This window comes from Haematobia irritans, chromosome 4 (assembly GCF_050003625.1).
Source record: "Haematobia irritans isolate KBUSLIRL chromosome 4, ASM5000362v1, whole genome shotgun sequence".
Classification (NCBI taxonomy): Eukaryota; Metazoa; Arthropoda; class Insecta; order Diptera; family Muscidae; genus Haematobia; species Haematobia irritans.
In genome coordinates, this window is record NC_134400.1 from 175,172,377 (window position 1) to 175,197,739 (window position 25,363).

The window sequence follows — 25,363 nt, forward strand, 5'->3', positions numbered from 1 at the left end:
ACATATATATGGGAGCTGTATCTAAATCTGAAACGATTTCAAACAAATTTGGCACGCATAGCAACAATGCTATTTCTACTCCCTGTGCAAAATTTCAACTAAATCGGAGCAAAAAATTGGCCTCTGTGGTCATATGAGTGTAAATCGGGCGAAAGCTATATATGGGAGCTATATCTAAATCTGAACCGATTTCAACCAAATTTTGCACGCATAGCTACTATGCTAATTCTACTCCCTGTGCAAAATTTCAATTAAATTGGAGCAAAAAATTAGCCTCTGTGGTCATATGAGTGTAAATCGGGCGAAAGCTATATATGGTAGCTATATCTAAATCTGAACCGATTTCAACAAAATTTGGCACGCATAGCTACATTGCTAATTATACACCCTGTGCAAAATTTCAACTAAATCGGAGTTAAAAATTGGCCTCTGTGGTCATATGAGTGTAAATCGGGCGAAAGCTATATATCTAAATCTGAACCGATTTCAACAAAATTTGGCACGCATAGCTACAATGCTAATTATACACCCTGTGCAAAATTTCAACTAAATCGGACCAAAAAATTGGCCTCTGTGGTCATATGAGTGTAAATCGGGCGAAAGCTATATATTGGAGCTATATCTAAATCTGAACCGATTTCAACCAAATTTGGTACGCATAGCTACAATGCTAATTCTACTCCCTGTGCAAAATTTCAACTAAATTGGAGCAAAAAATTAGCCTCTGTGGTCATATGAGTGTAAATCGGGCGAAAGCTATATATGGGAGCTATATCTAAATCTGAACCGATTTCTTCCAAAATCAATAGGGTTCTATTCTGACCCAAAACAGGAACATGTGCCAAATTTGAAGTCGATTGGACTTAAACTGCGACCTAGACTTTGATCATAAAAATATGTTCACAGACAGACGGACGGACGGACGGACGGACGGACAGACGGACATGGTTATATCGTCTCAGGGAACCACCCCGAGCATTATTGCCAAAGACACCATGTGTCTATCTCGTCTCCTTCTGTGTGTTACAAACATATGCACTAATTTATAATACCCTGTTCCACAGTGTGGCGCAGGGTATAAAAATATGGGAAACATTTAAATCTGAAGCAATTTTAAGGAAACTTCGCAAAAGTTTAGTTATGATTTATCGCTCGATATATATGTTTTAGAAGTTTAGGAAAATTAGAGTCATTTTTACAACTTTTCGACTAAGCAGTCGCGATTTTACAAGGAAAATTTTGGTATCGGAGCCTCTAAGAGAAGAAAATTTCATCCGATCCCCCGATTTGGCTTGCGGAGCCTCTAAGAGAAGCAAATTTCATCCGATCCGGCTGAAATTTGGTACATGGTGCTAGTATGTGGTCTCTAATGACCATGCAAAAATTGGTCCACATCAGTCAATAATTATATATAGCCCCCCATATAAACCGATCACCAGAATTGACCTCCGGAGCCTCTTGGAAGACCAAAATTCATCTGATTCAGTTGATATTTGGTACGTGGGGCCTCAAACACCCATGCAAAAATTGGTCGAAATCGGTCCATAATTATATATAGCCACCATATAAACCGATCCCCAGATTTGACCTCCGGAGCCCCTTGGAAAAGCAAAATTCATCCGATTCGGTTGAAATTTGGTACGTGATGTTAGCATATGGTATCCAACAACCATGCAGGTATTGGTTCAATCAGTCCATAATTATATATAACCCCCATATAAACCGATCCCCAGATTTGACCTTCGGTGCCTTTTGGAGAAGCAAAATTCATCCGATCTGGTTGAAATTTGGTACATGGTGGTAGTATATGATATTTAACAACCATGCCAAAAGTGGTCCATTTCAGTCCATAATCATATATAGCCCCCATATAAACCGATCCCGAGATTTGGTTTTGGAGCCTCTTGGAGGAGCAAATTTCATCCGAGCCAGTTGAAATTTGTACATTGTGCTAGAATATGGCCGTTAACAACCATGCCTAACTAGGTCCATATCGGTCTATAGTTATATATAGCCCCCAGATAAATCGATCCCCAATCACACAAAAATTGGTCCATATCAAATTCATAATTGTATATAGCCCCCATATAAGCGACCCCCACATTTCAATTCTGGACTAAGTCACAATTTAGAAAACGATTTAAGATACCACAACCCAAGTAATTCGATTGTGGATGACGGTCTTTCGTAGAGTTTCTACGCTATCCATGGTGGAGGGTACATAAGATTCGGCCTGGCCGAACTTACGGCCATATATACTTGTTTTAATTGATTCTATTAATTATTTAGTTAAACTTCAATCCAATTTACAATTAACTTTTTAATTAAACAGTTAATTGAGCTTTGCAATCGACATCGATAACAAATTTTTAATTAAATAGATAACCGGAACAAGTAATTGTTTAATAAAAATCGCGAAATGTTCACTAATTATACCATTCACCACTACTGTGGTACAGGGTATAATAAGTTTGTGCATTTATATGTAACGCTAAGGAGGGCCGGTCTCAGACCTATCTTTTACCTAAACCGATCGAAATTCTGAGCCGATTTAGCGATGTCCGTCGGTCTGCTCATGTATTTTTGTGTGCAAAGTACAGCTCGCAACATATATCCGATCGTCCTCAAAATTGGCACAGGGTCTTTTTTCGGCTCAAAGACGATCCCTATTGATTTTGGAAAGAATCGGTTCAGATTTAGATATAACTCATATGTATTTATAACCGATGTGGTAATAAATGACGTATTTACCAACCGATCTTTTTCCAATTTCGTATATTCGAATGTTTTGTGAGTCTCGTAAATTTTGCTGAATAGCAGTCAAATCGATTCAGATTCAGATATAGCTCCCATATATAGCTTTCACGCAATTTACCCTCCTATGGCATCAGAGGCCGAAGGTTTACTCCGAGTTACGTGAAATATTGCACAGGAAGTAGAATTAAGATTATAAATAGGCATACCAAATTTGGTAGAAATCGGTTCAGATTTAGATATAGCTCCCATATATAACTTTCGCCCGATTTACCCTTCAATGGCCCTAGAGGTCAAAGGTTTGCTCCGAGTTACGTGAAATTTTGCCCAGGGAGTGGAATAAACACTATAAATATGCGTACCGAATTTGGTTGAAATCGGTTGAGATTTAGATATAGCTTCCATATATATCGTTCGCCCGATTTACACTCATATGACCACAGAGGCCAACTTTTTAATCCGATTTAATTGAAATTTTGCACAGGAAGTAGAATTAGCATTGTAGCTATGCGTGCCAAATTTGGTTGAAATCGGTTCAAATTTAGATATAGTTCCCATATATAGCTTTCGCCCGATTTACACTCATATGACCACAGAGGCCAATTTTTTGCTCCGATTTAATTGAAAATTTGCACAGGGAGTAGGATTGTAGCTATGCGCGCCAAATTTGGTTGAAATCGGTTCAGATTTAGATATAGCACCCATATATATGTTTTTCTGATTTCGACAAAAATGGTCAAAATACCAAAATTTTGCTTGTAAAATCGCCACTGTTTAGTCGAAAAGTTGTAAAAATGACTAATTTTTCTAAACTTCTAATACATATATATCGAGCGATAATTCATAAATAAACTTTTGCGAAGTGTCCTTAAAATTGCTTCAGATTTAAATGTTTCCCATATTTATACCCTTCACCACTACTGTGGTACAGGGTATAATAAATTTGTGCATTTGTATGTAACGCCAAGAAGGAGTAATCATAGACCAACCTTTTAAAGGGTGATTCTTTTGAGGTTAGGATTTTCATGCATTAGTATTTGACAGATCACGTGGGATTTCAGACATGGTGTCAAAGAGAAAGATGCTCAGTATGCTTTGACATTTCATCATGAATAGACGAACGATCTGCCACAACGTCGAATTTTCAGTGAATGGGCCCTAGAAAAGTTGGCAGAAAATCCGCTTTTTTATCGACAAATTTTGTTCAGCGATGAGGCTCATTTCTGGTTGAATGGCTACGTAAATAAGCAAAATTGCCGCATTTGGAGTGAAGAGCAACCAGAAGCCGTTCAAGAACTGCCCATGCATCCCGAAAAATGCAATGTTTGGTGTGGTTTGTACGCTGGTGGAATCATTGGACCGTATTTTTTCAAAGATGCTGTTGGACGCAACGTTACGGTGAATGGCGATCGCTATCGTTCGATGCTAACAAACTTTTTGTTGCCAAAAATGGAAGAACTGAACTTGGTTGACATGTGGTTTCAACAAGATGGCGCTACATGCCACACAGCTCGCGATTCTATGGCCATTTTGAGGGAAAACTTCGGAGAACAATTCATCTCAAGAAATGGACCGGTAAGTTGGCCATCAAGATCATGCGATTTGACGCCTTTAGACTATTTTTTGTGGGGCTACGTCAAGTCTAAAGCCTACAGAAATAAGCCAGCAACTATTCCAGCTTTGGAAGACAACATTTCCGAAGAAATTCGGGCTATTCCGGCCGAAATGCTCGAAAAAGTTGCCCAAAATTGGACTTTCCGAATGGACCACCTAAGACGCAGCCGCGGTCAACATTTAAATGAAATTATCTTCAAAAAGTAAATGTCATGGACCAATCTAACGTTTCAAATAAAGAACCGATGAGATTTTGCAAATTTTATGCGTTTTTTAAAAAAAAAAAGTTATCAAGCTCTTAACAAATCACCCTTTAGTATACGGATCGGCTTAGAATTAAATTCTGAGTCGATTTAGCGATGTCCGTCTGTCTGTCCGTCTGTCTGTCTGTTGGTGTATTTTTGTGTTCAAAGTACAGCTCGCAGTTTTAGTCCGATTGTCCTAAAATTTGGTATAGGGTCCTGTTTCGGCTCAAAGACGATCCCTATTGATTTTGGAAAAAATCGGTTCAGATTTAGATATAGCTGCCATATATATTTTTCACCGATCTGGTCATAATTGGTGTGTATATCAACCAATCTTCCTCAAATTCCGTACATCCGAATATTTTATGAGTCTCGAAAAAATTGCAAAATATCAGCCAAATCGGTTCAGATTTAGATATAGCTCCCATATATAGCTTTCGCCCGATTTACACTCATTTGCCCACAGAGGCCAATTTTTTGCTCCGATTTAGTTGAAATTTTGCATAGGGAGTAGAATTAGCATAGTGACTATGCGTGCTAAATTTGATTGAAATCGGTTCAGATTTGGATATATCTCCCATATATAGCTTTTGCCCGACTTACACTCATATGACCAAAGAGGCCAATTTTTAACTCCGATTTAGTTGAAATTTTGCACAGGGAGTAGAATTAGCATTATAGCTATGCGTGCCAAATTTGGTTGACATCGGTTCAGATTTAGATATAGCTCCCATATATATGTTTTTCTGATTTCGACAAAAAAAATACCAAAATTTTCCTTGTAAAATCGCCACTGCTTAGTCGAAAAGTTGTAAAAATGACTCTAAACTTCCAATACATATATATCGAGCGATAGATCATAAATAAACTTTTGCAAAGTTTCCTTAAAATTGCTTCAGATTTAAATGTTTCCCATATTTTTTTTACTAAAATTGTGTTCCACCCTAGTGCATTAGCCAACTTAAATCTATAGATTTTGTAAAAGTCTATCAAATTCCGTCCAAATCGACACATTTGACGGATGTGAGATGGTATCGGAAATTTAGATCTACAAAGTGGTGCAGGGTATAATATAGTCGGCCCCGCCCGACTTTAGACTTTCCTTACTTGTTTTTATATTAAATTTAGGACACAAATTTTGGAAATTTGCGTCCCTCCGTTAAAGTCGTATATCTTTGAACTAAGGCCAATTTTCCTTAAAGTAAAGAAACACATTTTTTATTGAAAGAAATTGTGCTTAAATTAACTGAAATATTTAATTTTAAAATTTAAGGTCATAGAGCTTCAAATATAGGCTAAGACTTATTTTGAGGATTTAGCATCTTTGTTTTTTTTTTTTTTGGAATATTTAAGAAAATATTTTTTCTTCGAAGTATCCGTCATAATTTGGATTTTTAAACTGGCATTTGTTTGTACGTGAATAGCTTTATTAATATACCGGAAAAATAGAATGAAAATTCGATAAATGAGATCTGTATCCTAATATTAATTTTATAGATCCTAGAGTTAAAGCCAGATAGGTCGCTAAAAAAATTCTTTATTTTAAAAAAAGCCGCGTCTTTGGCTCTGAATCAAGTAAACTTTTTTTTAGTGTAAGGTGTTCGGATATGGAGCCAACCGACCCAGGTTCAACCCGCGTTGGAAGCGAAAAAGTTTTTCAAATAAGAAGGAAATGGATGTGTAATACAATATAGTGATATAAATTAAAAGTTAAAAATTAATTTCTTCATTCAAATAAACTTTAAAAGCAGAACTGCTAAAACAATGCAAATGCAAAAGGATCACGAGTTGGGGATCCAAACTACTTTTTTGGAAGAACTTGTTTGGATACCTTTTAAATCAAAGCAATTCTTCGAAATTATTATTCAAGACATTTCGTCTGCGTAGGAAGAGTGCATGGTTCTGCATTTTATTATATAGTAGCCCAAATTGTAATTAACCCATTGTCTTTCTGTTAGTTAAATTTACAATTTATCTTCACGCACAGATAAAATAAAATTAATAAAAAATATTTTGTTTTGCAATAGAAATCTATAACATTTTGCAAAAGTTTAACGACTGATTTTTTTTTTTCAACGTGATATCGATTTTAATTACATACAACTAATATATAAAATCAGTATGTTTTTATTAGAATTCTCCGATGATACCCACGTCAATTCAATAAAACGCCATTTTGTTTAGTTATCCAAACGAAATGTTTATTATTTTTTATTTTTATTTCTATTTTTTTTTTTTTTTGCTTTTAATATATAATTTTAATTGGTACAACTAGGTTTGTTTATCTTTTTTTTTTTCTATTGAATCTAAACATCAATTAGATACTAATTTATATAGAATTTTGAGGTCCAATTGAAATTGGCACGAAAATAACAAAGAAGAAGACTATTTATCAGTGCAATTTATGATGGTGGTAAAAGACAAATGCAGAAGAAACGCCTTAACATCCTAAGTAAGTGGTAGTTGCTAAGACCGCCAACAACGCATTTATGTTGGTCTATCAAAAATAAAAACCTAATTAATTATATTTAAATAAAAACAAAATTACATAAATACTTTTGTAAATAAACTATAAACAATTGTATAGAGAGTACTTGACTTTGACTTATGTGATATATATAAAAAAAAAGAGTTTTGTGTTTTTTTACCTACATTCTGTAGGTTTATGTTATTGTTATATAATTAATTTTATTTTTGTATGAGGTGGTGGAGATGATTAACTCACAAATGCATTATTAGATTTAAACAATCACTTATTAAAAATAAAATCAATTTAATTAAAACAAACAAAAAATAGTAATTATAATAGCAATAGTAATCATTGTTGTAATATAACAAAACTCCTAAATGATAATAGCAATGGTATAAAAAAAAATAAAAAATAATTCCTAAAAAACAGACCTGATCATTTTTCTTTTACGTTTTCAAAGTTTTAAGTTAACATGTTGTAGTAGTTGTTGTAATATGATATTTAATAGTCAAATAAATTAAGTACATTAAACATTACAAGAGGTTGGGGGCTTTGTAAGTTGATCTATCCATAGATTCATAAGGTCTATTTTGGACCTCTCTTTGTATTTTGTTTTCAATGAGTAAGGGACCACTGAAAAAGTGGGATGTATAAACATTATATATTAAAAACATATATATTTCTAATTATGGGCAATTTCATATTTATATTGTTAATGATATAAAAGAAAAACATTTGCTGTGCATTTAAGAACCCCAAGAAAAGTAGAAAAAATAACGATTAAGAGTCATTTTTTCCAATTGATTGTAATTCTTTCCATAATTTTTTTTTTTTTGTATATATCCATTTGAGAACAAAATACAATTGGTCTGATATTCTAGAAGATATCCAGCATCTAGCTAGAATTGTGATACATTTTTGTTTTCTTTATATTTTAAACAGTTTGGAATATTTTTGTTTTTCTTTTTCGGGATATTTGGCTTTGGTTTTGCCAGGTGTCTATATAATATTTATTTTGGAAATTATTTTCCTTTTCCGTTTTTGTTTTTTTTGTTTCATTTTTCAAAGAGTAGACGGCGGTCAGGCAGGCTTCCAATAGTCACATCAGTTGGCATTAACAAAATAGTCATTAAGTTAATTTTTATCATCCTTCTACAAACAACAGAGAGAGAGAAACATTTTCATAAAATCCCATTTACAAAAATTACTCTTCCTTTGCTAAGCCTACCTGCACTGGATAAATAAAAGCATCTGCGGTATCCTTGCCCAGAGCATTACGAGCTATACATTTGTAAGCACCCATATCTTCCCATTTAATATTCGATATTAGTAGATCTCCCGAAGGCAATAATTTAAAACGTTGGTTTTGTTCAATCAAATTGCCTTCTTCGTTCATCCAGAAAACTTCAGCCCTTGGACGAGCATGTACTTTGCATGGCAAAACCACATCTGAGCCAATCAAATCCATATGCATACGTTCACTGTATACAATGCGTGGCTTTGTGGGTCCCATAAATGGTTTTTCGCGCAATTGCATCAGATCCTTCAAATCATTTGGGGGATATACAGTGGTCGATGAGTAAACAGTCTTTGACCCGGTACGTCCCACACAGGTGTAGGTACGAGGTTCACTAAGCAAATGATCGATGATATGCACTGAACGTACTTTGACAATAGCACTAGCACTGGATTCTGAGATGACATTCGATTCGATGCTATCAATCTGTCAATACAAGAAAAAAATCAGAAATTTAAATTTATAAATAATGCAGAGGAATATATTTCGTTTTTTGTTTTTTTTTTTTTGTTTTTGGGTGCAAGACACACAATGTATCTCTTTAGTTTTATGGAAGTGTCGAAATCGTCGTCGTATGGAGAGTGGTGTAGCAAAATATTACTTGGTGCAATATCTCTTTACAAAAAGTTCGACTTTCGGAAGCAACATAGAAAAAAAATATAAAACCGGTTAAACGTGGTTAAAAACCCGGTTTTTGCGATTAACCAAAAATGCCAAAACAATTTTTCACTATCCGGTTTCGGTTTGTATAATTGAATCCGGGTAATCCGTTAAGCGATTTCGGTTTTAAACACAACCATAGCGACTATGGTCAGGCGAAGCACTACATGTTTTTGACTCAAGTTGTAGTATAAAATGTTTGGGACTCTAGTTTTAGCATAAAACGTTTGAAACTTAGTTTTTTTGCTTTAACGATATTAACACTACCCTGGAGAGAAGCTTTTAAATAAACTTAGAACTTACCTCTGACAAGGGCAAGTGTCCAACAACCCATTGTATGGTGGGTATCTGTGAGCCCATAACTTCACAGGTAATTTCTATGGGCATACCAGAACTTTGCAGTATTTTAGCGGGTGGAGTTTTGGTGAGTTTAATCCAATCTTGTCCGAATCGAGTACGTGCCGAAGATGATCGGGCGGAATGTTGTGATGGTAAGGGCATAGGCTGTACTTGCGTTTCACCACCTGCTTCAATCGAATTGTCCATATCATCTATAGCTCGAGCATCGGAGTAACATCGACTACTGGTCAGTGCCAGTAAGGCCAATAACAAAATATGTAGTAAGTTCATTTTCTAAAAAAGATAAGAAAAAAGAAAAACAGACACTATATTATTTATTCAGTAAAAATGTGGGTCAATCAACCCACAGCTCAATTTCGTTTAATTATTTGATAATTAGCTACTCATTATGCGATGCAATGTACGTTTTGAGAATACAAGCAGATTAGTAGAGTGAGTCTACGATGTGTGATTTTACTGGAAGATAAGACAATACACTATGCTCAAAGTAAAATTGTCTGTAAAGCAGGGACGTACGCAAAGAGGTTGGGGCCGGGAATTTGGGTCCTTTGCACCCTTAGAAAAATGTCTTGGTCAACCAGAGTCAAGGATAATTTTCTCTGGCCTCTGGGGCCATATATTGGCATATCGGGCGAAAGATATATATGGGAGCTATATCAATATCTGAACCGATTTTGACGCCTATAGTTAGAATGTTAATTCTATTATCAATACAAAATTCCATGTAAATCGGAGTAAAACTTTGGGCTCTGTGGTCATTAGAGTGTAAATCGGTCGAAAAAAATATATCTTAATCTTAAACTGATTTCAACCTAATGTGGCATACTTTATGTCACTATCTAATATACTCCTTGTGCCAAATTTAAAGCAAATTAATATGAAACTAAAGCATCTGGGGCCATATATGTGTGCATCTCGGGCGGAATATTTATATGGGACCAATATCTAAATCTGAACCGATTTAGATGAAATTTACGGGACTCACAACACATTTTAAGAAAATTACTTCATAAAAACGTCAATTATGATTAAATCGGTGATAACTATATATGGCAACTATATCTAAATCTGAACCGATCAATAGGGATCATCTTTGAGCAAAAGAACGAGCCTGTGCAAAATTTGAGCATGATAGGACACAAACGTCAATTATGATTAAATCGGTGATAACTATATATGGCAACTATAACTAAATCTGAACCGATCAGTAGGGATCATCTTTGAGCAAAAGAAAGAGTCTGCACAAAAAAAAAAATTTTCTGATTCAATCACGAAATTAATTGATCCAATTAATTTTTAATTGAAATGTCTTCAATCACAGAAATGATAGTATCAATTAAAAAATTAATTGAAGGTCAATTAAAAAGTTAATTGATCCAATTAAAAAATTAATTGATACTATTATTATTGTGATTGATTTTTGTTTCAATTAAAAAAATTGTTGAATCAATTAAATTTTTAATTGAATATTTTTTAAAACTCAATTAAAATTTTAATTGGAAAAAATTTTCGTGAAATTTTTTTGTGTGTGTGCAAAATTTGAGCATGATCGGACATAAACTGCGAGCTGTACTTTGCACATAAAATACAGTCAGACGGACATTGCTAAATCGACTCAGAATTTAATTCGAAGACAATCGGTATACCAAACCATGGATCTCAGACTTTCTTGGCTTATTATACCTTGCACAACAGTAGTGGTGAAGGGTATAATTATGACATGTTTCAAGTTAAAAAAAAGTTTTAATTTTTTATAACTCGACCATAAAAGTTTATAAAAATGTATCGAATTAAATTGCTAAGTACGGACTCTACTTCAAGTCTAAAGTATGGCATGTTTCAAGAAAAAAAGCTTATTTGACATAAAATCTTGAAAGATATCTCCTATTTTTGAAGGATTACGTTACACGAAATTATGGAATTTCGATGATATTTTTTGCCGATTTTTTAGGACACAAATAAATCAAGACAAAACGCCTTCATAAACTGAAAAGGGAGTTTTCTTTTCTGAGGAACGAAATTTTAGATAAACTAAGTTTTCGTTTGGTGCCAATAAATTTTCTATTGAAGTAAATATAAATCATTAGATAAAATCGTCACAAACTCGAGTTTATTTGCTCTTTAACAAACTTTTTGTATAATAAAAAGGAATTTCGTTTGTCTAAAATTTTGTGCTTGAAGAAAGTATTTTTTCTTTGGGTGTAGAAAACTTTATCGATTTTTGGTGAAGGAGTTTCCTATGCTAAACATAGTCACATTAGGTTAGATTAAGTTAGGTGACAGCCCGGTGTATCCGGCTCACTTAGACTATTCAAACCATTGTGATACCACATTGGTGAATATCTCCCTTATCACTGAGTGCTGCCCGATTCCATGTTAAGCTCAATGACAAGGGACCTCCATTTTATAACCGAGTCCGAACGGCATTCCACATTGCAGTGAAACCACTTTGAGAAGCTTTGAAACCCTCAGAAATGTCGGCAGCATTACTGAGGTGGGATAATCCACCGCTGAAAAATTTTTTGGTGTTCGGTCGAAGCAGGAATCGAACCCACAACCTTGCGTATGCAAGGCGGGCATGCTAACCATTGCACCAAGGTGGCTCCCATCGTCACATTTGTATTTTAAAGACAAGAAATCTTTGTGCTCACGACAATATTTTTTGTTCGTGTAATAAAATCAAATTTATAAAATAGAATAAAATGTTACAAATGAAATGGACGAATTTTTTGTATGTGTACAAGCAAAGAAAAAAAACGTTTATCGCAAACATTGTTGTTTCTTACACTGTTTTCTGTATTACATTACTTTAAAATACTTTTTATTATTTATTTATTTATTTTATTTATTTATTTATTTATTTATTTATTTATTTGTAAACCTAACACAACAAGAAATCAAAATCAAAGCCAATTTCGTTGATATCAAGCACTGTTCTTTTCTGACTTTATGTCTTCTACAAGATACTTTTTGAGATTTCCTACCAAAACATTTAATATAGCATTAAGCTAAGTAAAAAAATAATGTTTCCAAAAGTTGTATATTCTACATCGTTTGTATGAATGGGACCGACTAAAGTGTTTTGCTACCTTTAAATTAAGTTTCTTTACATCGACTTGTGTGTGTTCAACAATGTGGTCTATAAATAGAACTTCTTGACTATATGCGTTACTTGTGAGCAGGGCTGCCTTTTGACGATTTTTCACTCACAAAATGTACAATTCCGATTTTTACCGATTTTAACGATATTAATATTTAGACACATAGTTTGGGGAGTTAAAGATTTTACATTTTGAAGACATTTTTGAAAATATTAAAATAAATTTGAAAAATTTTGGGAGAAAAATCGGAAACAAAACGTGGAGTACTTTGCCTTTTCGAGTTTTGTCAAAATTCTTACAAATAATCATGATTCTTTCAAACTCCACATCAAAGTATAATTTTTTAAGCAAACAACTGAAATTAGATGATAGATGATAAACTTAGATGATAAAAAATAACTCAAGTTGTTTTAATACCAAAATTAATAATGATTTACTCAGACTGTGCAATAGAAACATTTACTAATTATGATAAAATTCTAGTACAGTACAAAAAATAACCACATATAGACATATCTATCGGAAACACCACAAAAAAAATCACCTGTTTTAGAAAACACGGGACTTTTTCTTTAGTTTCAAAATATTTAATTTTTAAATAAAAATGTTATTCAATTAATAACAATATTTTAGAAAAATAGATTTTGTATACAAAAAATACGAAATATTTTTGTTTAACCAGAAAATAATTTTTATGGTAATGTTATTTGTATACAAAACTGATTTCTTTATATATTTATTTATTGAAATGCATAGTTGTGTACATTAAATTTCTGTTTTGTATAAGAGATAAATACTTTTGTGTTGTGTTTACCGAAAAAATTTGTTTAATTTTAATATTATTAATATTGCCGATTCTGTTTTACGATTTTTTAAAATGCAAGTGCCGATTATGACGATTTTTATCGAAAAAAGTGACGATTTTTCTTGAAATTTTATTGGCAGCCATGCTTGTGAGTTGATGGCTAAGTGTGTAAATATAACCATAGCGATAGGCGGTAGGCGAAACATTTTTGCCGCAACGGCAAATACAATAAGCTTGACGGCGAATAATTCCCTTTTTCACGTTTCCTAGCGTTTTTGTTGTCAATACAGCACGCTTTGACAATATTAAACAATGAATTTGAATAAAAACATACAATGGCTTGTTATTTGTTGAGTTATTTCAAGGAAAAATAATCTACATGTCTCCAGGCAACAGCAATTCCTAGTGGTGAGTTAAAAAACATTGATAAGCGATGGCAACACTATACCAGTTTTCGCCAAGGAGTTAGAATAAGTTTTAATTTAGCGACACGCCGCTAGCCGTCACGGTATTCCGTCGCGGATTTTGGGCTTCCCATAAGAAATACACGTAAATAAATGTTCGCCTACCGCCTATCGCTATGGTTATATTTACACACTAAAACGATAATAAGAGCTATATAGCCCATTGGATAGAGTGTTTGATATTCGATACTCCGTCGGCACGAAAGGTACAAATTATAAAATTGAATAATTTCTTCTACTATACAAATAAATACTAAGAACTAAATAAACCACGTGGAAGAAAGATATGAGGGAAAATGCAATTAGCCAGATAATAAAACCAAATAGTTAGCTAGCTTTTCTTCCAAAGCCACTTACTGACCTGACAAATAGTAAACTATGGTTGTTTTTTTTCTAAAATTTCGTTTTGGACGAAAGAAAAACATTTTTTGCGTGTATATAACTAAGAAATTAATGCTGTTGATCCATTCATCCATCATGTATTTCGCTCTAGCGAATTTTTGTATTCAATATTCACATTTGCCTCTTATCTCATGCATGAATACCACAGTGCATACGTTTCGAATTCATTCCTAGCAACAAGCAAATCGTTGTCAAATATCGTGAAATTGAAAAACACTCACTAAAACTGAACAAATTATCTGAGTCAAAAAAAAAACGAAATACTGCGCAAACACTATCACAGAATATCTATTTTATATAGAATTCTATAAGATCTATAGCAGGAATAAATCTTTCGTATCAGGCTATTTGCATAAATTATCATTCTAGTTTTTGTCGTAGATGCAAAGTCCACATATGACCGGACACCGGACCACCGACAATGAATGATCGAATTTTACACTGCGCAGATTGCTTTGTCATCCATCCATCGGTGGTATTGAAACACATATTTCTCACACCAGACTACTACAACAACAAATGAATACTAACTCTGCTTCTACTTATCTTTCATAAGTGCCAATAAATTATCTACTAGACCAAAAGAAAATACCGACGAGACAAACGAGTCGCATCTCCTCATATTGTTGTGTGTAGTCTTTTTTTGAATTAGATTTTATGGTGGTGCTAACTCCTACCATGTGTGCTACCATTCCATTCGTTGTTATCTCGGGGATTTAGCGTAAGACACTTGTGAACTGATTTGGTGTGATTCGTGTACGGTGCCGAGCCCTCTATAGGCGCACATCGTCATAGCACTCAATGTTAATCGAACAACGTGTGTGCATGTGTGTTGATAGAGGTCGAATCATTTCATTCATGAAATCCATGAAGTATTTCGTTCGATGTTGGTGTGTATGTGTGTGCGTTGTCTTGTACTCTTGAAGATACTCAATCCGATATGCATACCTACAATCTATCGTTAAGGAAAAATCTCGAGATAGGCGCGTTGATCAATGGATCCATTGATGTGTTTTCTATGTGTGAACAATTATCTCTTGATCTAGACATTTAATGCATACACTCAGAAAATTGCACATTTTAAATATGAGTAAATTCCATAACATTGATTTGTTCTAGACGTGTACTCACAATGAGTGCAATCGTGAGGAGGAAAATTAACTCAGTTGCAACAAAAATGTGTAAGTGTGTAAATATAACCATAGCGATAAGCGTTAGGCGAAACGTTTTTTCGGGGGCAACAAATACAATATGCTTGTCGGCAAAATGTTCCTCTTTTCTTTTCTTCTTTCCGCGTGTGTTTGATCTGATATTTATTGTTATTTTTTGAGTTATTTGAAGTTTGTCCACGTGGCCAGGCAAGAACAATGCTTAGTGGTGAATAAAAGAAAAATTGATAAACGATGGCAACACTATGCCATTTTTCGCCCATGAATTAGAATAGATTTTAATTTGGCTACACGAAGCTAGATGTCACGGTATTCCGTCGCGGATTTTGGGCTTCCTATAAGAAATTTAGGTAAAAAAGTGTTCGCCTATCGCTATTATTATTTTATTAAGCTTTTCCTTATTTTGTTTTATAATCCAAAATACCGAAATACATCTGAAGAACTGATGAAAAATATAAATTATAAGCCCATACAAAATTCATTGCTTCTGAGCCAATTATGAACCACTACTGGAAGAACATTTTCATTTTTCAATACTTTTCTGGCTACATACAAAAAATAGTTTACTTGGATCCAAAGATTTTAACCTTTCCCAGCAAAAAATAGTGTCGCCAAAAAAGTAGTGAAAATGTTCTTTTTGGATCCGGAAGTGGTGCAAATTTGGCGCAGAATTTTGTATTTAACATGGGCTTGTCATAGGACGGATGTCCACCATTTCAACAGCCGTTGCACTGAATTTGAATCATTTTTTAAGGTGTGATCTGAATTCAGTGTTTTGGATGTTAATTAAAAAAATTGTGATATTTTGTCAAATAGATAATTTTTATGATTTTGCATTAATGCAATGCTTGTTTGAAACGTTTGTCTTCAAATATTTTCAAAAATTCACAATTTTTGTAGAATGGATTTAGGATTTTTATCAACAAAATTTGAATAATTTGTCCCATTTTATTAATTGTTACTCTGTTTTTAATCTATGTGAAACAAAAAAAAAAAGTTAAAATTACCCAATAAAAATATGAAAAAGTGAGTTATAAAATTTGATTTAAAATAAAGAACATCATTGGGAGCACATTTTTGGAAGTGCTTTTAAAGTTATGCCTTTAGAAGAATTTCCAAATTTTTTTGCTTAATATTGATTCATTTATAGAATTTTCATTCTTTTTTTGCGATACTTTAACAAAGCTAAGAATGAAAGTTTAAAACTATAAATTATAACAGATACTTCATATGTTTTATTAATTAAAAAAAATGGGTTGTAGGGTCAATATTTCTGGTATCAATATTTTAACGCAGATTAAAGTTATGATATTATACCCTGACCTCCCATCAAAGAAAATTCGATACAAAAATTTCTATAGTCCATTTAACTTTATTTTAGTTCATAGTTCATTTTAGTAAAATTTTGGCAAATGTGAGAAAATTTTCCTTATTTGATACATTTTTTGCTTACTATAATGACATGAACAAAAATGAGAACAAAATGCTATAGACATTCCCGAAGAAAAAAAAACTATTCTATATAAGATTTTTCTCATTGCATATTACTGCAGATTTCATATATGGTAGTTCAAAGTGCCAACCAACAACAGTAATAAATGTGGGCTAAACCCTATTTATCTTCTCACTAAAAACAGAACGAATGGGATTTTAAAGATGTATGATCAACGTAGACACCTACACCCAAAAAAAATATTTTATTTTGTCAAAACCCAACATTTTTATAAAACATGAAATATATGTATATGGAATTAAGCTCGGCCGGGCCGCCACTATGAATCAAACATAATGGTTTCCTTTGAAAACTTGTCTTACTTGATTTGGGACTGTACCAAAACATGGAAAAATTCACATCGTATTCGCCACACCTACTTACGGATCTAAAATACCTCAAGATTTTTATGTTCGGGCAAATCGGATAAAAATTGGGATGTCTAGAAGTTCTATAAGTCAAATCGGACAAATCGGTCTATATCTTCTTCGAAACATGGACCGATATGCACACTTGTTTGTGGACCCAAAATAGCTCTAGATTTTCAATTTCAGGCAAATCGAATAAAAATTGTGTTGTGTAGAAGTACAAGAAGTCAAATCAGTATATGGTAGATGGCTACACGAAAAACTGAACCGAATCACACGATATTCTGCACACTTATTTATGTACCAAAAACAGCTCTAAATTTTGAATTTCAGGCAAATCGGATCGTTCTATATGGGGGATATACCAAAACATGGGGGCTATACCATGCTCTGCACACCTACACGCTCACAAAAAATCGCTTCTGTAACATATACTCCCAAACATATTTTGCTTCAAGCATATATATTTTTGGGTATTGCCCAAACATTTATATGTTTGATCTCTTCCAAACAATTTATGTTTGGGTAGTCTAAGTTCCAAACATTTTGTATTTTTGCATCCAAATTCAATAATGTTGTCTTCCAAAAAACAATATGTTATTATGTGAACATATAATATGTTTGGAAGCATTTTGCACCCAAAAATATTATATGCTTAAAAAAAATTCTCCCAAACAATATTGTGCTCAAAATTTTATTTATTTATTTATATATTTACAATCATAATGAATTATGAAAATAAACAGGTAATATAGCTGCTAACAACATAGGTTTTCGACCTTAATGCTCAAAATTTTGTTTCTGCTCAATTGTATATTCCACCATATCTTTCTCACTTCCACGAGATTTTTTAGTTCTTAGCACCTTTTTCTGTAATACAAACATTGTAGAAGAAATTATTCAATTGTATGATTTTTTTAATTTTAATTTTACCTTTTGCCGGACGGGGATTCGAACAGCGGACCACACAGTTTGTAAGGATCAAAGAAGTAGCTGATCAATTGCCCAAGGAAAAATAAAATGTTAATTTTGTAATAACAAGCAACAACCACCAACTTAATTCAATATCGCTCCCTGTTAAATAGCGCTCCAAGCTACTAAACACATATATGTTTATAGGCTATTTCTAAATTAATATATGTTTGCATACAAGCATATTATATTTACAAACATTTTATGTCCAAACATAATATGTTCTAACATATTAACATATATGTCCCAAACATGTTATGCTAGTTTATGAACATTATATGCTTGCACTCAAAAATATTGTGTTTAAAAATTTGTGTTCCAAACATATAATGTTTATAGCCAAACATATGAAAAACAGTCTTTTCCATCCGTGTAAAGAAGAATTTGTGCAAAATTTCAGCACTATACACCCAGAGAAGGAATATGATCACCTCAAACATGTTTAAGAGCAAAATATTATTTTTGGGTGGTGACCATATAACATGGTTTTCGCAACCATGTTATTTTCTCGGAAATCATGTATCTGATTTCGGCAAGCAGGTTATATTTGACGAGAAACATGTTACATGGTCACCATACAAAAATAACATTTTGCTCTTGAAACATGTTTGAGGTGATCATATTCCTTCTCTGCGTGTAGTTTCATTATTGAAGATAGTACCGTGATTACAAAAGACGGACATCATTATATCGTCTTAGAATTTTCTCTCTGATCAAGAATGTATATATTTTTTTGTAGTCGGAAATCGATATTTTAATTTGTTAAAAACGGAATGACGTACTTATTATACGTCATTACCATTCTATGGTGGCGAAATTCGTAATTCCAAAATTTTCGTCTCGAAAATTAGTATTTTTGTGTGTGCATACACCGTATATATGTACATACATATATACATAAAATATGTATTATAAATATATCATAGCATAACATATTAAAAGATATGCGTCAGAGATTGTATTTTATGTATGATAAGCGCGTGATATTTAATTGGAACGAAATATAGAATATATTTCACAATATTATAAAAATAATATATGACAAAAAGATCAGCTATGGCAGTTGATAAGAAAGAGAGGCGCCTATTTTTTTTTTTTATATGTATATACTAAATTTTAGTGATGAGCGAAAAAAAAGCTTATTTGTTTTTCTCCAAAATTAAGTTTAAGCAATAAAAATTTCCAAATTTTGAAGATACAGCCATGGCTAGAACTCAGAGCGTGAGTCTTAAATGATCGGTATAAAAAAACATTACTAAAAAGGTGCACTTTTTTATTTATTTATTTTTTTTTTATAAGCCCAAATTTAAAATATCGCTTTGTTTCAATTTCTCAACCTATCCCACATAATCCAGATGAAAATAGTCACCACTAAGGAAAATCACTCTTTCTAAAGGAAATTCACCACAGTATTATCTGATGTCGTAAATATGGTTTCTTGAAATCTTACTAGAACTCATGGATGGCTAAGTCTTGTGAATGTGAAAATACATTTTCCAAAAAAAAGACGTGCGTTTGTAATTCATGGTTTACTTACACAAATTTTCTTTCTTCGTCGTTTTCTACGTTGATTATGAATGATGGCGAATTATATCAACCACTTAAAAATTCTATTATGTTGGTGAATCACTGTTTCGATAATTTTTTTGGCTTTCAAATGAAATCGGTCTTCACTCTTCTTAATATAACAAACAACTTTTATTCTTCGTTTTCCTTTGGTAACTGTAGCTGTCTGCCTGGGTAGCTGGTATGGTGTGGTGTGTTTTAGTAGATCTTCTTCTTTATCCCCGTTGTTTGGTGTTGTTGGATGTGTATGAGATTGATTGCAAGGCGCGAGCAATTATAGTGGAAATTAAAGAGTTACTTTTGCCTCTTGGAAATCTCTGGCACTTTTTCTTCTTCTTCTTAGGTGTTTTGTTTCGTATAGAATTCCTTGTGATAGTGTCGTTGTTGTTATTGTTGCTTTGAGGGGACAACACTCTCTCACGATTTGTGAAATTATTTGCTTCTGCCACTGTTTTTATGTGGGGTGTTGGAGATGCTGTTGCTACTGCTGCTGTTGCGGGCGACGTTGTATTTACTTCACGATATCGAAATGATACTCTAGTTTTCAATTTGTTTCAAACTTTCACTGTTACGTTATAAATGAGTTCAATAATTCTAAATTATGCGGTGTCCTCGTCAGAGCGTCTGCGTTCTGATTAAATATTAGAAGTAAATAATTTAGCACTGACATAGGTTGTCCTCTAAGGGAATCCGTGGTGAAAACTTTAATTTTCGACGAAGGAGATATTTTGAAGCTTTTATTCGTTACGTGTTCACAATTTTGATATATTGTTTGAATAATGATAGCGTTTCTTTTCAAACTTGAAAAATAAATATAAGTTGTTATTTGATGCTTTTTATTTACACTTTTCTGTAGCAAAACGGATTAACTTCAAAGAATCTTAGTAAGTTAACGATTTTTTTTTGTCTTTTTTCTTTGTTTTTTTTTTTTTGCTGCTGCAATTGGTGATGAATTGTTTAATCAATCAAATGAATTCTACTACAGAAAATTTGTTATTTCCTGTGAATTATTATTTATTATGTTGTTTTCCTCTTTGCTGATGATTTCCTGCTTTCTTTAGCAGATATTCTGAATTGTATACTTTATGGCATATAAAATAATAGAGAATTGTGGGATTGCGACAGTTCTCTTAAGATTTCTATATTTTTCAAAACATTGTAGTGTTCTTTTTAACAAGAATTTCTGATAACTTTTGCAATTGCTTCTTATCCTCGATTTGACACAATCTAAACCAGTTAATAGACATTACAAGTATTAAATATTTGCACAATTGTACTGTATGAATTGAATACAGTTCGTTTTTGTCAGACGATCACTGTGGATCGATCGATTTTTTTAGTGGGTTTTCGCGTACACGCACGGTATAAGAATACAGATAAAATACTGTACGCTTTAGAGAATACAGCTTCTTCTTCCGTAAAAATTCTCTTTTTATTATTAACAATTACAATGATAATTTGCTTTATTTATTAGAATAACTTCGATTTCTTTATGGTTGTTTGATTGAGACGATTGCCGTTGGGTTGCTTTGTAGCACACACAAACTCTGAATGCGAGCAAAAGACGTTCTGCTAGTCGTGACTAAAACAGTACTGATCATATTCCGAGACAGCAAGCATTATATAGACACTGGCGGAGAATTGCTTGCAGAGCAACAACAATAAGAAAATCACATAATTCACAACCAAACACTCACACACACACACACGCCAAAAAGGTGCTCTTGAAAATTTAATTCGAAATTCGATGATGTTATGTTTGTAAGAAATGTCAAAAATTTACAATATATATATATGTATGTATGTGTGTGTGTATAGTTACAAATGAATGCTGACATATGTTATCCGAAATTGTTGGGTTCATTGGAAAAAGGGGAATAGGGGAAATTTCAAAAACGATAATAGATGAAATAATACGACATTCTTTAGATAGCATACTTTAACATTTATTCTGTGTATTTTTTTTTTATTTAAAGGTGTGAACTTATTTTAGAGTTTACTTGATTCAATTTTTATACCCTGCTCCACACTGTGGAACAGGGTATTATAAGTTATTTTTTATTTAGAAAGACGAAATATTTCACAATTAATGTCCTGGATCTGTTTCATTCATGATTTTATAAGGTTTACTAAAAAACATAATCATCTTCAAGATATCGCTTTGTTCCTCAAATTTAAAGTTTTGGTGGAAAAATCGAATATATTACAGGCCTTAATAAAAAAAATTAAATTTGGATAAAGGTTTACCTTACGACCAAATTTACTTTACTTTATGCTCAAAGTAGTTAGGCCGATCTATCGTCGGTCGAAAGTGAATAAAATTATGGAAAATATTAACCTGGACCATCCCATAAGCAGCCAAGCAACTAAACATTCATCATCATACACCTTTAAACCTTTAAAGAAGGCTGCACGCAGAGAATGAATGTGATAACTTCCGACATGCTTCAAGAGAACAATGTTTTTTTTTTTTTGGAAGGGGAACATGGAAAATTGTTGCCACAAAAATGTTGTTTTCTCGCCAAACATTACAGGCTTACCGAAATCAGATACAAAATTTAATAACATGGGTTTGACAAACATTTTACATTAATCACGACCAAAAATACCAGTTTGCTCTTGAAACATGTTTGAGGTGATCATGTTCCTTATCTGTGGTGTTACTACAATAAGTGTCACAGGAATAACAGGTTGGCTGATAAGTCCCCGGTCTGACACAGAGATGGCGTCGCTAGTATGAAATGCATATTATTTTTATAAAGTACCAACCTTCAATTGATTCGTGTCAAAATTTGACGTCTGTAAATCAATTAGTTTGTGAGATAGAGCGTCTTTTGTGAAGCAACTTTTGTTATTGTGAAAAAAAATAGAAAAAAAGGAATTTCGTGTTTTGATAAAATACTGTTTTCTGAAGGGAAAAATACGGTGGAAGCAAAAACTTGGCTTGATAATGAGTTTCCGGACTCTGCCCCAGGGAAATCAACAATAATTGATTGGTATGCAAAATTCAAGCGTGGTGAAATGAGCACGGAGGACGGTGAACGCAGTGGACGCCCGAAAAAGGTGCTTACCGACGAAAACATCAAAAAAAAACCCAAAATGATTTTGAATGACCGTAAAATGAAGTTGATCGAGATAGCAGAGGCCTTAAAGATATCAAAGGAACGTGTTGGTCATATCATTCATCAATATTTGGGTATGCGGAAGCTCTGTGCCGCGCGAGCTCACTTTTGACCAACAACAATAACGTGTTGATGATTCTGAGCGGTATTTGCAGCTGTTAACTCGTAATACACCCGAGTTTTTCCGTTGATATGTGACAATGGATGAAACATGGTTCCATCACCACACTCCTGAGTCCAATCGACAGTCGGCTGAGTAGACAGCGACCGGTGAACCGTCTCCGAAGCGTGGAAAGACTCATAAGTCCGCTGGCAAAGTAATGGCCTCTGTTTTTTGGGATGCGCATGGAATAATTTTTATCGATTATCTTGAGAAGGGAAAAACCATCAACAGTGACTATTATATGGTGTTACTGGAGCGTTTGAAGGTCGAAATCGCGGCAAAACGGCCCCATATGAAGAAGAAAAAAGTGTTGTTCCACCAAGAGTTCCACCAACAAGTCATTGAGAACGATGGCAAAAATTCATGAATTGGGCTTCGAATTGCTTTCCCACCCACCATATTCTCCAGATCTGGCCCCCAGCGACTTCTTCTTGTTCTCAGACCTCAAAAGGATGCTCGCAGGGAAAAAATTTGGCTGCAATGAAGAGATGATCGCCGAAACTGAGGCCTACTTTGAGCCAAAACCGAAGCAGTACTACCAAAATGATATCAAAAAATTGGAAGGTCGTTATAATCGTTGTATCGCTCTTGAAGGGAACTATGTTGAATAATAAAAACGAATTTTGACAAAAAAAAATGTATTTTTCTTTGTTAGACCGGGGACTTATCAGCCAACCTGTTATACTTTTCCGAGTATCAAACATTTATACATATATTTGCCAAAGTGATCTGTTGTTGAAGATTCAAAAATTAAATTGTCATTTTGGGTTTTATGCTTCTAAAGGCAATTAATTTTGCATACTATCCGTATTATGTTTAAATGCAAGTAAAAAAATTGTTAACCTCTAAAAAATTATTATTCACAATCGAAAAACAATGTGCCTGTAGATGGTTGTCATTAAAACTAATTCGATGGGAAAAAATTAAAGTTCACATACAATTTTTGGACAAAGAAGTTTTAGTTTGACTATGAACACAACCTTATTTAGATGGAGTTGTTACCAGATATATTGCTTGGGTAAAAGTGCTATTATCAAAATAGTATGTGTTCAGATTTTTTAAGGTACTTCTTGGAAAAAAATATTGTCTGAAATAGGGCTGTCACTCGGGATAAATCCCCTCCCGAAAATGCCGGCATTTTTTATTTTGAATATCGGGATTTTTCGGAATCCCGAAAATCCAAATTTGTTAATTTTGTGGCGTTTTAGCATTGCTTACACAGAAAAACAGTAAACTACATTATGGAAAAAATGAACTCGTGCGAAAATTGAACTAAATTGTATTCCAAATTTTGAGATTCATTAAAATAACGAAATTTTTCCTACATTTTTGGATTTTTAACTACCATACGAAATGCATCTTTCTCGAAAAGCAAAATTGAACTAAAAATAAAGAAAAAATCTTAGGCGCCAGATCATTCCCATTTTAACCACGCTGTAGTTCATTCTTACTACTTTTGAGAAGTGTACGAAAAACTTATTCTGTTTTAGTTAGAATTGAACTACTGCCATTGAGTTCAAAAAATTTTTGAGACATACTTGCAATAAAGAAAAAAATTGTTGGGCTGGGGTAAATTTCTTACAACATTTTAAAAATAAACTAAAAATTAAATATTAGTTCAATTTAGCATCAGTTTTACAACAGACTTTTTTCTGTGTATTAATAAATTGGAGTCTTCATTCAGTGAAAATGGCCCTTAAATTTCATACCCGACAAATTGAGTTAATAAAAAAAGAGCACAATTCTTCTTTCCTCCTTTGAACATTGAGTTCATGTGAAATGGAATTCTTACCACATACAATAAAAAGCAAAGATAAAAGGTCCGTCGACAATATGACAAGTTCGCGTTTATCGGATAAAAATTTCGATGCGAAAATCCTTAAAATGTTTTGCTAAGTAAGATAGCGATATGAAATTGCTTTTTAATTTATTTTTTTCCTAATTTTTGTTTTTCTTTTCATCATATCGTTGAGTTGGAAATTGATTCTTAATTGGCTCTTATTTTCTTTTGTTAATAAATTTGAATTATACTCAATTGGTTTAATGTACAACAATTTTCTATATTTTGAAATTCCGGGATTTATAAAATTGAACTGAACGTATTGAAATCGCTTTCTTTAAAAAACTTCAATATGCTTCTGACCAGTGTTGTTAGATTAGGGGATTTTTCTCGTGGTTGGGGATATTTTTTTCATTTTGGGGATCTGGGGATTCGACTGGGGATGACGTCGTGATTTGGGGCTTTTTCTGGGGATATTTCAAAATCACAGTATAAAATTTGTTATAGAACGAGTAAAAGCGAAGTACAATAACGCTTATGGGCTTTGGTAGATTTTGCA

The 25,363-nt window shown here is 33.2% G+C and overlaps 2 protein-coding genes across 5 annotated transcripts in view; both read right to left on the reverse strand.

The window, feature by feature from the left end:
• Positions 1-6,787: 6,787 nt before the first annotated feature.
• ImpL2 (Ecdysone-inducible gene L2) overlaps positions 6,788-25,363 on the reverse strand; it is a 114,244-nt gene continuing 95,668 nt past the window's right edge. For 2 of the 4 annotated variants that reach the window (XM_075304082.1, XM_075304085.1), the window contains exons 2-3: positions 9,344-9,673; positions 8,288-8,806 (exon numbers count right to left, since the gene is read on the reverse strand). In XM_075304082.1, coding sequence (XP_075160197.1) covers positions 8,288-8,806; positions 9,344-9,673 — 849 coding nt within the window. Of the gene's footprint in view, positions 8,236-8,287; positions 8,807-9,343; positions 9,674-19,710; positions 20,273-25,363 lie in introns of those variants that run through there. The other 2 variants (XM_075304083.1, XM_075304084.1) reach the window with 2 other exon arrangements.
• Positions 19,711-21,342, reverse strand: LOC142233238 (uncharacterized). Its single transcript, XM_075304086.1, has one exon. The coding sequence runs from the start codon at positions 20,407-20,409 to the stop codon at positions 20,308-20,310; it is 102 nt and encodes a 33-aa protein (XP_075160201.1). The 5' UTR covers positions 20,410-21,342; the 3' UTR covers positions 19,711-20,307.

Bases quoted from the DNA above. Each gene is read 5' to 3' on its own strand.
- LOC142233238 (XM_075304086.1), bottom strand. From the start codon at position 20,409: ATGTCAGTGCTAAATTATTTACTTCTAATATTTAATCAGAACGCAGAC.